The sequence below is a fragment of the Panthera onca genome, chromosome B4 (assembly GCF_046562875.1).
Source record: "Panthera onca isolate mPanOnc1 chromosome B4, mPanOnc1 haplotype 2, whole genome shotgun sequence".
Lineage (NCBI taxonomy): Eukaryota > Metazoa > Chordata > Mammalia > Carnivora > Felidae > Panthera > Panthera onca.
In genome coordinates, this window is record NC_138345.1 from 62206717 (window position 1) to 62223300 (window position 16584).

Here is a 16584-nt window from a genome sequence, read left to right on the forward strand (position 1 = left end):
ATCAGGCTTAGCACACACATGCAGATGACTGAACATGTGTGCTCTGAAAATATGCTTGTACTTCAGCTGACCTGGAAGTTGCTCTTCCAAGAGTTTTCCCTGAATTTAGCCCTCAGTCCGGTGCGTTGGCATTTCCTTCTTTGATCACCAGCTTTCTTTATCCTTTCATATAAAATGTACTCCTAGAGTTATCTTTTCTTCCTCAAATTGCTCTTTTCTTGATTAAACTGGAAGCCTTATTATTACTCTTTAAAAGTTATATCGCTTGATTCAATTCTGAGATGCTAAGGTAGCAAATCTGAATGATCTGATTTCTAGGAATGTGCTATCTACACTATGGGAGTCACTGACCCCACATGGCTATCTAAATTGAAATCAATTATGATAAATTTAAAAACGCTACAGAGAGGGAGGGAGGCAAACCATAAGAGACTCTTGGATACTGAGAACAAACTGAGGGTTGATGTGGGGTGGGGGGAGAGGGGAAAGTGGGCGATGGGCATGGAGGAGGGCACTTGTTGGGATGAGCACTGGGTGTTGTATGGAAACCAATTTGACGACAAATTATATAAAAAAAAAAAAAAGAATTCAGTTGCTCAGTTGCACCAATCACATTTTAAGGGCTCAACAGCCACATGGGCCAGTGGCTGCTGCCTTGGACCATGCAGATACAGAGTATTTCCAACATCACAGAGAGGTCTACTGCACAATGCCATTCTAGAAAATGCGTATTCTTATCATAGGACAGTACTGAAAATAGTACTTTGTGGTATGGCCCAGTTGATGCAATTGTGTGTTTATAAAGAATGTATTTTAGATTTTTATTCTATCCACTCCATCCTTTATAGAGCTTCATAATAATTATCTTTTATTACCAAGCAGTATAAACAAGAGACAACTCTCTTCTCATCTCTTCATGCCGCCTCTTTGCAAAGCCTTATTCCAACTGGCAACCTCAGTATCCTAAGCTTCACCCGGGCTCGGGGAAGGAGCGAGCCTGGGATGGGCTGACACTGATGGGAGCACTCTGCTACTAAGGGCTAACTTTCTGCAAAAAGACAGAAAGCTAACGATTGCTCTTTAGGATCTCATGATAATACTTTTGCTTCCTAATGGTGGCATCTATATGACCACATCCCAATCCACATTTACGCTGGATTGCATTGTATGAATTCACTGATATGAGGCCATTTTTAAACTCCAAACATGGCCATTTTATATTGTTTAACCTAATACGTGATGTTTGCAGAGATGAAAAGCTGCATAAACTAATTTTTAATCTTGTGCTCATTACATTTTAAAGTCATACACTTAACAGATCTTTCTTCAACCTCCAGACACCTTTTTAGGGGAAGTACCTCTATATGGAAAGCATGGATTCACTTGTTAATCTGAGAGTCCAATGAATGTACTATTATCCCTGTATTTCCAGACTTTCTGGAAAAGTCTTGAGTATATTTATTGGACTTTTTACATTAACAGGGGAACCCAGCTGCTTTAAGTTGCAGACACACTCCCATCTAAAAACATACTGAGCGTGCATTATTTTAAAATGTAACTATTTAACATGCTATTTAACTATTTAAAATTATGTTACTATTTGAAAAGTAAGTTCATACTGTTGGACACCCTAGAAAATCATTAAGATCAGAGCTCAGGTTATTCTGCCCTGATAAATGTCATGTTTGGATTCGCCATCCACGTTCTTCTATTAGACCAAGGCTGTCAGTCACAGAGTAACTATCCCATTATTGCCTTCCAGTTGCGAGTCACCTTTTTGTTTTGTTGTGTTTTTGAGAATGATCAGTTTCCATTTAATAGTGAACCCTATTAGGCTTTTGTTTAAATCCTAATCACTATATTGTTATTTTATCAATATAAAGACAGGTAGAAGCCTGGAAATAGGTTAGCTAAACAAGAGTGATCCTTTGAAAACATGTCAGACCATGGCATTTCTCTGCTGAAAGTCCTCCAAGGACCCCAATTCATTTGGCATGGCATAAAAGCCAAGGACCCTACAATCCCCCTTCAAGGCTCTGCATGTTCTGGCCCTGTGTCTTCTTTGACTCTGGCTTCTACCATTTCGTCTTACTTGCCTCCTCCCTGTTCTTCAAACACAGCTGGTACTCTCATACCTCAGGACCTTTGCACATGCTCTTTCCCTGTTGTGCCACATGGCTTGTTCCCTTCAGTTCTCTACTCAAAATAACTTTTAAAGTAAGGCCTTCCCAGCCACCTTAATTTTAAATTTCAGCTCTTACCCCATAGCACCATGATATATTTTATATGTGTATGTATGTATGCATATATGTATATATGTATGTATATATATGTACATATATACGTATATATGTATGTATATATGTATGTATATATATTATGTATGTATGCATGTATGTATTTATTTATTACCAGTCTCCCCTACTAAACGCTAGCTTCACGAAGACAGACACTTTTGTCTTATTTGTTCAATGTTCTATTTCCAGTGCTCCCAAAAAGAGTACCTGGCACATAGCATGCTCTGTATACATGTTTGTCAAATGAATGGATGAACGAGTGAATGTGAGTCTTTGAGTTCATTAGTTACAGACAGCAGTCCTCCCCAGGTCATTTTTAATGCTTCTCTCAAAGGTAGCTTTTTCTTTTGGAAGAACAAAAAACACACCCACAAGTAAACAGCCTTGTGTTTCAGAAAAAGATTAGGGGGTAAAAGGCGCATTCGATACAAGAAATAGTAAAGTGATATGTAAAGTAACACTGTAGTCTTGACCGTGAGTTAAACTGTAGGACAATGAGCTACGCTAAGCTCCAACAAGGACTTAGTTCACATAAGCAGATTCCACTTGCTGTGCGATGATACTTCTCCTAAGTGCACACAATTTTCTTTATGTTAAGTAAAATCATGGGATTTAATTTGTATAGATTTATTTTTAAAATGGTTTCATGATATTCAATATCACGATAATACAAGATGAACATAAACTCCTAATTTCACTTTTAAACACCTATGTTTTTGGTGTTCAGACAACTCAAAGAGGGAATAAACAATATTTTCTCAATCTTTCAAGAGAAAAGACAGAAAGAGAAAGCGCAAAGAAAAGCCAGTCCACACGGAAGTGAATTATTCTCCTACCTTGATGTGTTGGATTCCACCCATGTTCATCCAGGCCTGTGCTTGATCTGGATTCAGTTCCACAGCTGCTTTGTAGCTCTAAACATATAAGAAACATCTTCAGGCTGAGTAACGAGAACCCATGCTTCATGCTACAGACGTGGAAACCACTTTCTTCATCAGTGAGAATTTAAATGGTTAATACAATGAAAGCAGACACCACTAGCTCATGGGTGTTCCCGTTTATTTCAATTATTTTTCAAAATGGATGATTCGGAAGTGGAGGAAACTGAACTGTGTGATTTGCTTGCAGAGCCTGAGGACACCTGTGGAATCCAGGTGGTTTTATTACAGTGCATCATTTCTCTCTGGTCTTGATCTGCAAGAAAACTGCTTTGGCCTTAGTCACTGTAAACGGAGTTTGTAAGAATACTTTTCTTTTTAATAATCAGCATCTTCGAGTATTTTCCCACACAGCTTAGCCCTAGTGTGGCACCTCCTTTCACAATGTCACTGGCATGTTTATTCAGCCTATGCTGAAATACTTGCCGTGACAGGATGCTCTTACTTCTTTAAGGACTTCCATTTTCCTAGGGGATAGTTTTAATCATTACAGTCTTCCTTTATCTTCTGCTGCATGAAAGGTCTGAAGAGAGTTACTTCTCCCTCAAATACTTCTTTTGGTCTGAAAATGCGTATCCCATTAAATGTAATATCTGTGCGGCATATTTGTAATATTTTGCACATTGTTTAACGTCACAGGCATGTTCTCCACTGGGTCTGCACTTAAGAGTGGTCCCCTAAATAAAGCTAAAGGCTAAGAGTGCTACTTTCAATTTCAAAGCTAAGGATCCGTGTGTATATTTTAATGTCTTTGCTATTTTCATTAGCAAGACTCCAATGGAACAGATTCGTGAAGTAAACAGAATCTGAACCATTCCTCCTCTACTTTAGTTTTAACAGAAGCAAGCAAACGTGGGGCGCCTGGGTGGCTCGCTCGGTTGAGCGGCCGACTTCGGCTCAGGTCATGATCTCGCGGTCCGTGAGTTCGAGCCCCACGTCGGGCTCTGTGCTGACAGCTCAGAGCCTGGAGCCTGTTTCAGATTCTGTGTCTCCCTCTCTCTGACCGTTCATGCTTTGTCTCTCTCTGTCTCAAAAATAAATGTTAAAAAAAGAAGCAAGCAAACGATAAGAAACTATGCCTTTAAAAAGCTGCTAAAGTAAACCTGAAGAAAGTGTCTCGGGTTAATTTCTATCAACAGAGATGAGGGTGTAGGGTAGAAGTTAGGAACCTGGATTCAAATCCCAGCTCCATCTCTTACCCCTTGTGACCTTGAGCAAGTTACACAACCTCTGAGTCTCAGTTTATTCAACTGTAAGATGGAGACCATGACCATAGCTTTCTTATATGACTGTTGCAAAGATTAAAATACTGAATACATGTAATCATAAATAAAAATGTTAATAGATTTTATCTGCTACTGTTAGCCCAAGGCCCTACTCCTACCTTTCATAGATCTAGCCACTTTAATTTTTTTTTAATCTTTATTTTTGAGAGAGAGGGGGCGTACGAGTGGGGGAGGAACAGAGAGAGAGGGAGACACAGAATCCAAGGCAGGCTCCGGGCCCTCAGCTGTCAGCACAGAGCCCGACGTGGGGCTCAAACTCATGAACTGCGAATTCATGACCTGAGCTGAAGTCAGATGCTCAATCGACTGAGCCATCCAAGCACCCCAATCTGGCCACTTTAAAATGATTATTTGATCTATTAGTTAAGCAACTAGAAAATACTTTGGTTTTCAATACAATGTATAAGATACAGATATAGATACCAAATAACTATTTATAATTTAATTACACATTAATCAAATTGTCACGTTAGGTATAAGTAACTTAAGGTATTAAAAAGTGTTCACAGGGGCACCTGGGTGGCTCAGTCGGTTGAGCATCTGACTTCGACTCAGATCGTGATCTCGCAGTTCATGGGTTCAAGCCCCGCGTCGGGTTCTATGCTGACAGCTCAGAACCTGGAGCCTGTTTTGGATTCTGTGTCTTCCTCTTTCTCTGCCCCTCCCCCACTCGTGCTCTGTCTCTGTCTCAGAAATAAATAAACATTAAAAAAATGTTCACAGGGCAGAGAAAAGTGCACACTTTCTGCTTTAAATATGCCACTGTTTCTGATTTAAGGGTTCACATTCAAATTAGTTTCCCCAAATATCTTTACATGTGTTTTTGAATATTTTAAAAATCACTCACTGTTTTCAAAAACAATATCATTTAAAATTTTACTTTCCCCATGTTGTATTTAGTGTAATTTTATGACTTCATTAATTCCAACTTGTGGCTTTACCAGAAATGCTTGGTATTTCTATAACATTTCTATTTGCTTGCAATATCGTTTTGATTTCAAGCTGTGTATAAATTTTATTTGAATGCCTATAAGATGCAAGATGTTATGTTTTGGAACACAGAAGGAAGCAGTCCCCTTCTATAAGGAGAAGTCTAATCTAACTGGGGAGCAGGCGTTATGCACGGGGCCCAGAGGGGGTGGGGAGGCGAGGGATGGAGAAGACAGAGGGAGAGGAGAAAGAGACCTAACAATACAGTGTAATATATGATACTTTCAAATGACTTGTAGAGACAGTAAATGTTTTAAAAGTTCACGGGAAACAAGAAAGGATAGTCCAAGGAGAAAGGATAGGCCAGATGAGCTTCCAGAAGGAGGAGGACACAGGCTGTGTCTTAGTGGATTCTGACAGGGAATCTGTGGGGAATTGGGGACGGGGGGAGTGTAGAAGGATGTTATAAGGATGTGTGGAAATGCCAAAGCTATTCGGCACTAGTCCACCCAGACTAGAGGGTTATTGCAGGCAAACAGAGAGAGTGAGGGTGGCAGAGAGAGAAACTGGTTTGAGGGAAAAATGTGGAATTGCTTTAGGCACCAAGTTAAAAGTAATCATTCAGAAAATAATGTGGAGGTATTGCAGAACTCTGAATACTAAAAATCCAAAGGCTCAATGATAAAAACGAAACATATAACATCATGGTAATTAATCAGAAAATTCACTCCACAAACATGCCAATGATCTTAAATTTTGCCACATATGCTTCATTAAAGATTGAGAGTATTAATCTGAATCCCTTCATTTAATAACATAATTTTATTAAGTGTTTATACCTCAAAAGCTTTATCCAGAAGATTCTGCTCTCTTAGTTGGTTTCCTTTTGTGAAAAAAAGTTCAGATACGACTTTAGGGTCCTTTGGCTTCAGCTGGAGAGCTTTGTCTATAGCATCAAGTGCCTATAACAGGTTTGAAAATAAGACAGAATAAGTAGATTAGATGAAGAAAAACTAACTTAAATGATAAAATGTATACTTTTTGTGCTTATGTATTAGCTGGTGTGGTAAATGACAATCAAAACACATTCTTCATTCTCTCTGATGTTCTCACTGAGAAATAATGTGGCCCTGACCAGATAATTTCCCTATACTCCAGGGTTTCCATTTATATTAGTGACAATGAAATGTCCTTGACCATTCCATAGGAAGATCATGTGATAAACCTGAAAGGAAACAAGATCTGGCATCATTTGTTTTGCCCTGCCTGTGTCCGTCTGGACCCCTCCAATCATGGCCTCCTCTTAGGTCCTTGGTGCCAACTCTGGCCCCCTCCCACCACCACCCACCCCCCAGCACCCACTGCCCCATCCCCTGCAGCCAGGGATCCCTTCAAAGCACAAACCTCACCATGCTGCTTTTCTCCATAAAATCCCAAAAGCTTGGGGTGCCTGGGTAGCTCAGTTGTTAAGCGTCTGACTTTGGCTCAGGACATGATCTCACAGTTCGTGAGTTTGAGCCCCACATTGGTGAGCTTGAGCCCTGCTTCAAGTGAGCTTGAGCTCCACTTCAGGTAAACACAAGCCCTTCTTCTCTTTTTCTCTCTCTGCCCCTCCTGAGATTCTCTCTCTCTCTGCCCCTTGCTCACTCCCCACCCCCTCTCTCAAAAACAAAAAACAAACAAAAACAAACAAAAAAACCCCAAAGCTTCTCCCAAGATATGAAACAAAAGCCTTGCCCTGGTCCCGCACCCTGTGGGGTGTTGTCCCCAGCAACCTCTACAGCCATTATCTTACACAGTGCCCTGCTCCCTTCATGCCCATCCCTCAGGCTTGCTACTTGCTGCTGCCACAGGGCCTTTGCACATACTTTATCCTGCCTAGAATGCTTTTCATTGCCCTCCTTTGTCTAATAACTCCTATTTATCATTCAGCATTCACCTTCATATCACTCTGCAGGGAACCTAACCTCCCAGATCACTCAGGTCCCTGATTATATGCCTGTGAGAACCATGTCACTCTTCATGACATACTGAGCACAGCTATAATTTTATATCTGTTTTGCGATTGCTTTTTAAATCTTGGTTTCCTCTTCTACTATAAACTCCATGAGGACAAAAGTGGTTTTTGTTTGTTTGTTTGTTTTTATTATACTGCTTTATTCCTGGTACCTGCCACAGTGTCTGGCATATAGCAGACATTCAATAAATATTTTGTTGAGTCAGTTCATAAGTTTACTGGCTATGTTACTTTTAAAATGGAGATAAACAATAACAGTTGCAACACAGGGTCACTGACCTATATAAGGGTGTTATAAGGACTCTACAAAAATATACTTGAAGGAACATGGAAAATGATAAAGCATACAAATGACAGAGCATATAAAGTTAGTATTTATAGAGTTAGGTGAAAACAAACTGAGATAATAGCACGTAAAATCTTTATTTATTTTTTAAATATTTATTTATTTATTTTTTGGGGGGGGGATGGAGAGAGAGAGAGAGAGAGGGAGAGAGAGAGAGAGGCAGAGGGAGACAGGGGGAGAGAGAATCCTAAGCAGGCTCTGAGATGTCAGCAGAGCTCAATCTAACAGACTGAAGCTCATGACCTGAGCTGAAATCGAGAGTTGCATACTTAACTGACTGAGCCATCCAGGTGCCCCTCACATAAAATCTTTAAACAAAAGATTAGTCAAGAAAATATTTCAAGGGGACATATTAGCAGTTAAGGGGATATCTGCAAAAAACATCCATAAGATAGGCCATGCCAACGGATGATAGTCAAGACTGTTCCGCCTTGTAAACGTGCAGACTGGAGAGTCAGTCAGGTGCGCACCATCTTCCACCTGTGGATCCAAACGACTCCCGTGTCCCTCTACCTTGTCGTGGCGCTCCTGCTTGCTGTAGATTGCTGACAACAGGCGGTAGCATTCGAGGCATCCAGTCTCCTCTGACACGATGTGGTTGGTCATCTTTTCAGCTTCTTTTGTCTGACCCATTACAGCCAAAACCTGAGCCTGCAAAACCACACGACCTTGGCTTCAGAGCCAGTTTGTCATCACTTCATCAAATACAGCATCTCTGAATAGGGGCGTGTCAGAAACACTCCAGAAAAAAAAATGTTCAGCTTCTATCTGAGATTCACAGAGGGAGCTGAATTCCCACAGTTTACAGGTTCTAATTTTTTGTTGTTCATTTCTGTTTATTTATTTAGGAGAATAATGCATGATACGTGAATAGCAGGGACACCAAAGACATCAGTGAAATGACTTGTGACTTTTTTAAAAAGTTGAGTAAATATTTTAAAAAAGAAATGATTTCTTATGGTTTCAACAGGACATTGCATTTATAACGAGTTTGATTTGTTACAAATCTAGAAAAGAGTAACAAAAATGCAAATTTCCAAATTGAAATTAAAAAATATTGTTGATACTAATTTCCTAAACTTGATAATCCTACTGTGGTTGTATTAGAGAATGTCCTTGTTCTTAGGAACTATTTGCTGAAGTACTTAGAAATAAAGGGGGTGGGATCTATAACTGTCATGTGGCTCACAAAAAAATACTATGCGTTTGCACACATACTTAAATATGTACATAGGTACATATATGGATGCATATATACAAGGCATTGATAAACAAATTCATCAAAATGCTAAAAATTGATGGAGCTGGGTGAAAGGGTGTACGGGAGCTATTTACTATTCTTGCAAATTTTTTAAGTTTGAAATCATTTCGAACCAAAAACTTAAAAAAGTTTTTAGTGTCTGTGTGTTTGGTGAATGGCTCTAACACTGGTTACATGGATAGTCAGGAAATGGATATACTGTAGCATCCTAGTTGAAGTTCTGAGGCTTCTGACTCCAACTCTCTGCACTGCACCCTGTGTGTTCCCGCCTCATTTTCTTTAGCAATCTACTTACCAGGGCCAGGCGGAGCTCCCTTTGAGAAGGCTGGAGGGCCACAGCTTCCCGGTAGATCTGCAGAGCTTCCTCATATCGGCCAGTGTTATAATACAGCGCTCCCAAAGGTGATAATATCTCAGCTTTGCGGGACACCTGCAGTGCGCTAAGTTTTCAGAAAGATGAAGTGACACTTCTAATAGGTACCTTTTGAAAGCTCAAAACGCAGATTTAGGGATGACAGTCCACAGTTGGAGACTCTGCTTCAACATGGTCTCTGGTTTTTATTTATTTATTTTATTTATTTATTTATTTTTAAATGTTTGTTTATTTTTGAAACAGAGAAAGAGAGCGAACGGGGGAGAGTCAGAGAGAGGGAGACACAGAATCTGAAGCAGGCTCCAGGCTGTCAGCACATAGCCCAACGTGGCGCTCGAACTCACGGACTGTGAGATCATGACCTGAGCCGAAGTCAGACGTTTAACTGACTGAGGTACCCAGGCGCCCCTGGTCTCTGGTTTTTATAATCAAGAAGACTGTTTTTAAAAAGATCATGACGCCGCCCTCTGACTATAAGAATGTCTCTAGTGACCTATCAATATGCACACTGAGCTCCAAGGATCGTTTCCATTAATGGTGATAGGCTTGTTCTGATGTATGCACAGTCTTTCCACCACATCCATTTTTGAAACTGCTATTTATGGCTTGGGCTGCAGTCCATAGCCTCAGAAAACAATGGACTGACCAAAGCAGGAATTACATTCCAACCTTGGTTTAGCACCGTGTTCTAACCAGCAGGCAGAAAGGCCATTCACTGGGACACCATTAAGGGTTTGGTTTTATTTTCTTTGGAGATGAGACTCTGTGTTGCCTGAATTGGCAAAATCTGTTAATATTCTAAAGGCATGTCTGCTTCAATTACGTAAAAATTGGAAGGGCAACTACTGACATCCTTGGGAAACTTACAAAGTGAAGAAAAGGAATTTTACCGTTTATACCATTCTTCGGCCAAACTGTTCTCGCCCAATGACCTGTAGAGTCTCCCCAGATTCACCATAGCTACGTGATGACTTGGGCTGAGTGTGATGGCCTGCTGGTAATGGGCCACTGCCTTCTCCGGAGAGCCTGTAATCAGTGGTAGTTGGAAATAATTATACAACGCACGAGTCTCTTCAATTTCTCTTCTGATGTAGATCATTCTTCTTTGTATTACTGAGTCATACCATCAATGATTCAGTGTGTAAATTAGCTTGTATTTTGGCTTCATCTCCTTGCCACTGCGTAACTTTGGGCCATTTTACTATTCATTCCCACTTCCAAGGAAATTAATAGTAAAAGAGCAATGAAAACTAAAATCTATTTCTTTTATTACACGTATCATTTTAGCCAAAGTGTTTTCTGGCCATTGCCCTAGCAAGTATGATGTTTTGAGATCATCAATGATTGTTATTTATGCGACATATTGTTGCTTCTCATTATACTAAAAAACAGAATAGGCTATTATAGAAACAAAACTGTCCTGAAACAATTTCTAAGGGTTGGTCTCAATTACTGTACTGCAACATAGTAATCGAGGCACTGCTTTAAAGAAGTATGTATCAGCCAGATCTTGAAAATCTTTTAAAAAATGATACATTCTTGTTAAATGGGATTTATATAATGGGGTTTTAATAATAATAATAATAATGCTACCCTGTGTGTATCCAACGCATTACATATTTTAAAATATTTTAATTAAATGATCTTCACAGGTATTTTTGATACTAGTTAGCTGCCTTTAGATACCATTTAGCTGTCTCTTGGGCTTTAAGAGCTATTATAAAATAAACAAAAGTATTACTTTAAAGATATAAACACTAAAGTGCAAGTGCACTTAGGAGACTTGACAGAAATCCCAGGGCAACTGAGGATGAAGACCAGAACTAGAATCAAGCCTCCGATAAGGTCCCCAAAGAAGCTTCCTAGTGAAATCTTATCTAAGTGGCTGAAAATGGAATGTTTATTACCTGCAGACATCTTAGGCATTAAACGAGATACCATGTATGTATATATACATAGGTCACTGGTAATAGGGAGAATTTCACTAGTATAAAACACATGAATACAAAGGGAGTGATGAGAAGGTACACAGGGTGGCCGGTGAGATTTCTAGGGGAGTGGCATTATTTGTTGTTGAAGTAGAAGGAAGAGGGCTAAGACGAGACCAACAGGGAGGGGGTCTCTTTGGGTTTTTAGATCTTCATGACACTTAATGTATTATTGTGTTGCTAACAAACCAGCAGGTGGCACTACAAAACAATTTTACATGCAAAAATAAGGGACGTTTCCCAGGAGTTTTGGAATGTAAATTTACATTCTATAAAAAAGAAAAGTTTCAGATATACTAGAAAATAAACACCCTTTTGAGCATTCATACTGACAAAATAATTAAAATAGAATTTTACCACAAGGCAGATAGTCCAATACTCAATGAGAACAAAATGGTGCTTTTGCATTAAATTCAAATATCTTTTGATTCTTTATAGGTATTCATAGCATGCCAACAGCATACAGGACACAAATCATAAAGGAAACAGAATCCCTGCTCAGTAAAGTGTTGCCTTAATAAGAGGGAGTAAGTATATTTTATATAGCATCTGTCATGTAAGAGTACTCTTATCAGTTACAATAATATGGTTTCCGTAATGTATATCAAGTAAAGAATGATGAAACAATTCTGGAGGCTTTTTTATCAGATGTGGAAAAGTATTTTCCATCTGCTCGTAACTAGATTCAGAGGCAAGTTCTGCATCATTGCCGAGGAATGTTTCATCATCTTAGGTGTATGAACTTGTATAAATGATACTCAAAGGACTGCTACTCATTAAATCATCAAGGCTACTTCCTGACACCTGGGGAGTTTTCCTTAGAGCTGTATGAACTGGGCAGATTTTGCTGAGCTGAGCTTGAAGATTTGGAGAAATGACAGCCCCACAGTGCAATGTGACTGTCAACAGTGTGAGTTTCCTGCCAAGCCCAGAAGTGAATGGTACTTCTGAGACATTATTGGGGTGGTTGCCATTTTGCTTGATAGATAGTATTATCTAATCTCAACAGAACAGGTTCTCTTTAATTTTACTCACCGGTATCAACTAAGAAAACCCCATAGTTGTTGTGTAAGTCTGAGCTGTCTGGACAGTTCTTTATTCCAGCCTGGTATATTTCCTCAGCTTCCTTAAATCTCTCCTTTAAAAGAGAACAAAGGAAAATAAATGAGAAAGCTAAAAGCAAACAACAATAGGGGCGCCTGGGTGGCTCAGCTGGTTAAGTGTTTGGCTCAGGTCATGATCTCAGGGTGGTGAGACTGATGGAGCCCCGTGCTGGGCTGTGCTGGGCTTGGAGCTGCTTAAGATTCTATCTCTCTCCCTCTGCCCCTCTGCCCCACTCGTGTGTGCACGCTCACCCTCTTTCTCCAAAAAAAAGCCTCGAAATACAAAAACTACAACAATAAACTGAATGACATAAATGGAAAAGGTAGAAACTAATTTACTGAGGATCTTGTATGCAATAGGCCAATAGGCACTGAGATCAAACACCGTGTACCTTTAATTGAAGTCAGTGCAATGGCACAAATTCCTACAATTCATATTTATATTTAGTTTCTTTAGGGCAAACAAGCCTATGTTTACTAAGAAGGGACATCTGAAAGGATTTGCCCTACAACTGGAAAAAGCCTCAAATGGTTGTTTGAATGGGATGCCCTCCACCCCCAGTAACTCTCTGTTTGAAAATGAGGGCTAGGTCCATACAGGAGTTTCTTCAGAGGTGACAATGTGACTGGGAGCAGGGACGCCTGCAACGTTTGTCTTACAGCTGCATTGCGTATCAAGCACTCCCTTTACCTACACTGTATGGTTTATTGGCGGAGGTTTTTGAGAAAAGGGGAGGGAGGTTGATGCAGGTTACAGAGGGCTTTGCCTTGACCTTTGTTTACTCAAAATATTTCGATAGCCCACCCAACTGTTCCTTCCCTCCTTTATTCAACCTGTGTGTTCCACCTCAGAGCCACACCCTCCAATGGGAATACAGGTCTTCTCGAAGGCATACCTCCAACTCCTATCCTTGTGATAAGGCCCCGTTCAACTATTGCATCTTCAATGGGTCATTTGCTAACTGTCCTGGTCTTCTTCCAAAGATTCACTTTAGCACACTAACAATTCTGAATTAGCTTTTAGGAACATTGTTCACCACCAGCCGAGATTGTCACGTCACGCTTCCTTTTACAATATCGGAAGGTAAAACCTACATAATGAATCAAAGCTACCCAGGTTCTAACAATTACTCACACGTGAACACTTTCATGGTTCCCTGGTCCTGCTGGGAAGGTCAGGTAAAAGGAAATGATGCGGCATAAAGCACATAGCAAGTCTTCCTTTACTATGCTCTGAGAGTGGATGTTTTCCACAATTTTATCTCAAGTTACCCCTACTAAGCATTCATCCAGACACATGAAAAGGGAATGTACAGCACTAATTTCCTCAGATGTGACACCTTTGGCTTGTGAATAAAAATGCACCGGGTGTTGAGCAATAAACCAAGGAGCCTAAATTTGATTTGACCCAGAAAGATAAAGACATTTGACCCTCTGTGGAATGACTACGGCCATCTCTTTGAATCCACACATTTAAGTACCATTTAGGAAACAAGACGTGGTTTGGATTTGGCAAATTTCACTTATTTGAATTACAAATCCACAGCCCAGCAAAAATTGAGATCTATGTTGCTAAAAAGTATATGCATTTTTTAAAAAAAGCATATGTATTTTTGATTGCCAAACAACAAATTGTCAGACTTCAAAAAAAAAATAAAGGTGAATGAAAATCCCCAAATCATCTTTCAATCTATTAAGGAGAAGAAAAATTTTATGAAGATATCATCCAGGGGCACCTGGGTGGCTCAGTCGTTTGAGCATCTGACTCCTGGTTCTGGCTCAGGTCATGATCTCTCAGTTTTGTGAATTCAAGCCCTGCGTCTGGCTCTGCACCATTAGCACAGAGCCTGCTTGGGATTCTCTTTATCTCCATCTCTCTCTGCCCCTCCCCTGCTCACACTGTCTCTGTCTCTCTCAAAGTAAATAAATAAAGTTAAAAAAAAAAAGAGAAGATATCATCCATTGAAGGACCAACAAATTTGTGTGTGGGTGTGCATGTGTGTGTCTTTAGTTAGACACAGGCAGATCAAGTTAATAGCTACAGAGTACTATTGCAAACATATTCACTTATTCATTCATTCAAGACATATTTACCGCAATGGCCGTAGAGAGCATGGTATAATGATTAGGGATCGGGCTGCCAGTGTTTCACTATACGGATTGGAATCCCAGACCCACCATTTATTATCTATGTGACCTTACTTCCCCTCTACGTGCCCAGTTGTAACACAGGGATACAAGTAGTACCTATCTCATAGGGTTGTTGTGACAATTAAATGGATTAAAACATGTTAAGTATGTAGAACAATGCATAGCACATAGCACCTTGTCACGATAGGATATGTCATGTCACATCCTTATCATTACCACTCCTTAGTGCTGGCATTGCTACGTGTATCACTGGGAGACAGATGCCAAAAACACGCAGATGAATAAAACAAAATCCCTCTGTTTTAGGAGCTCAAAGATGAGTGAACTATCAAATACAACCCAATGAGAGCAGTGTTTTAAAACGATTAAGTACAGCTGCTCTTGAGCTCAGGTGTACTAGAGTTGTCACTGAGGCCACATGGAGCATCATGGCCCTGTCCAAGTGGCATCTTAGCCAAGAGTTTCAAGTTCCTTTCCTATCAAATATGAAAAATAATTAACTTAGGTGTTTTCCTTTTAACTTTTCTTAATCATCTTCTGAAACAGAGGTCAATAAACATCTAAGATCCTGGAGGCAACCAGAGAGAGAATACGCTGGCTAATCCAAACCTGAGTAATCAGCTCCTGAAAATCTCAAGTTTCCTGTGTTAGCATTCAACTAGTGAGACTGACTGTAATGCTATTTTTGTGTTAAAGGATCAAATTTTGTATATTACATGGTACTTTTAAAACACACTAACATAGTCATGGTAAAATCAACATTTAAAAAATCCCACCCAAATATTAAAAATACAATGGATGAGGGGCACCTGGATGGCTCAGTCAGTTGACCATCCGACTCTTGATTTTGGGTCAGGTTATGATCTCGCAGTAGTAAGACTGAGACCTATGTTGGGCTCTGTGCTGAGCACTGAGCCTCTTGGGATTATCTCTCCCCGTCTCCTACGCCCCTCCACTCCCCTCAAAAAATAAAGTGGGTGAGATTGTCAGCAGAGGAGATAAAAGAATATTAGAGCTGGAAACAGTATTAAAAACAGTAACTCACCACCATTTTTAACTAATGAAGAAACCTGGCTGCAAAGTGGTTAAGAGACTTGCCCCAAATCTCATAGCTACACGGGGACAGAGAACAGAATTTAGGTTTTCAGTGGACACACAGGGAATGGGTGAACCCTGAATAAAAGCAGTATTTCTGGAAATAAATGGTGTCTCTGGCATCAACAGAAACAATTATATTTTCGGATATCCATCCCCTCAACAAATATTTTGTGAGCACCACACACATGCCAAGCACACAGTGGAGATAGAAGAGTGAACAAGACAGACGATCCTGCCATGGCAGTTGAGTGGGATTCAGATAGGAAGAAGACATTGCAATGTACTGTGACAGCGTCAGGGGAGGAGAAGCACAAAGTACTCAGGGCAACCAGAAGTGACATGACATCCAGACTTGAGATGAGATAGATTCTCTACACCTGTCATGATCCAAATACCCGAGAATGCTGGTTACCATTAACTCCAACAGCTGCATCACATAAAAATGTGTTTGAAAAATATCCGTGGCTATTTCAGATCTTAGAGCCATCACTGTATAACTAAACTGTGGGAGAGCTGAAAGGTATGTTTCCTAAAAAGAATACAACTGATATCTTCACGTTCTAACTTGCCAAAGTCAAATACAACATTCAACAACAGTTTTCAAGTACAATTACTCCTTTACCTGATTTAATTTTGCTTTTTCCCACATTCTTGCTACTCTGAAATAGCCAGAGAGATCACCTTTTTCATCTAAAACTTCTCTTATTTGGGGGTTTATGAGCTGGGTTTCCTCTAGAAATGCAATTTTCAAAGTCCAAAGAAGTAATGGGACTTAAAACACCATGCGTGTCAAGGG

The 16584-nt window shown here is 40.0% G+C and overlaps 1 protein-coding gene across 3 annotated transcripts in view; it reads right to left on the reverse strand.

The window, feature by feature from the left end:
* Window positions 1-16584, reverse strand: part of TMTC1 (transmembrane O-mannosyltransferase targeting cadherins 1) — a 278857-nt gene that overhangs the window by 7312 nt on the left and 254961 nt on the right. For all 3 annotated transcript variants that reach the window (XM_078449959.2, XM_078449960.2, XM_078449958.2), the window contains 6 exons: window positions 12472-12574; window positions 10339-10474; window positions 9371-9515; window positions 8328-8465; window positions 6291-6413; window positions 3134-3211 (listed from right to left, as the gene is read on the reverse strand). In XM_078449959.2, the coding sequence (XP_078306085.2) occupies window positions 3134-3211; window positions 6291-6413; window positions 8328-8465; window positions 9371-9515; window positions 10339-10474; window positions 12472-12574 (723 nt within the window). The remainder of the gene's footprint in view (window positions 1-3133; window positions 3212-6290; window positions 6414-8327; window positions 8466-9370; window positions 9516-10338; window positions 10475-12471; window positions 12575-16584) is intronic.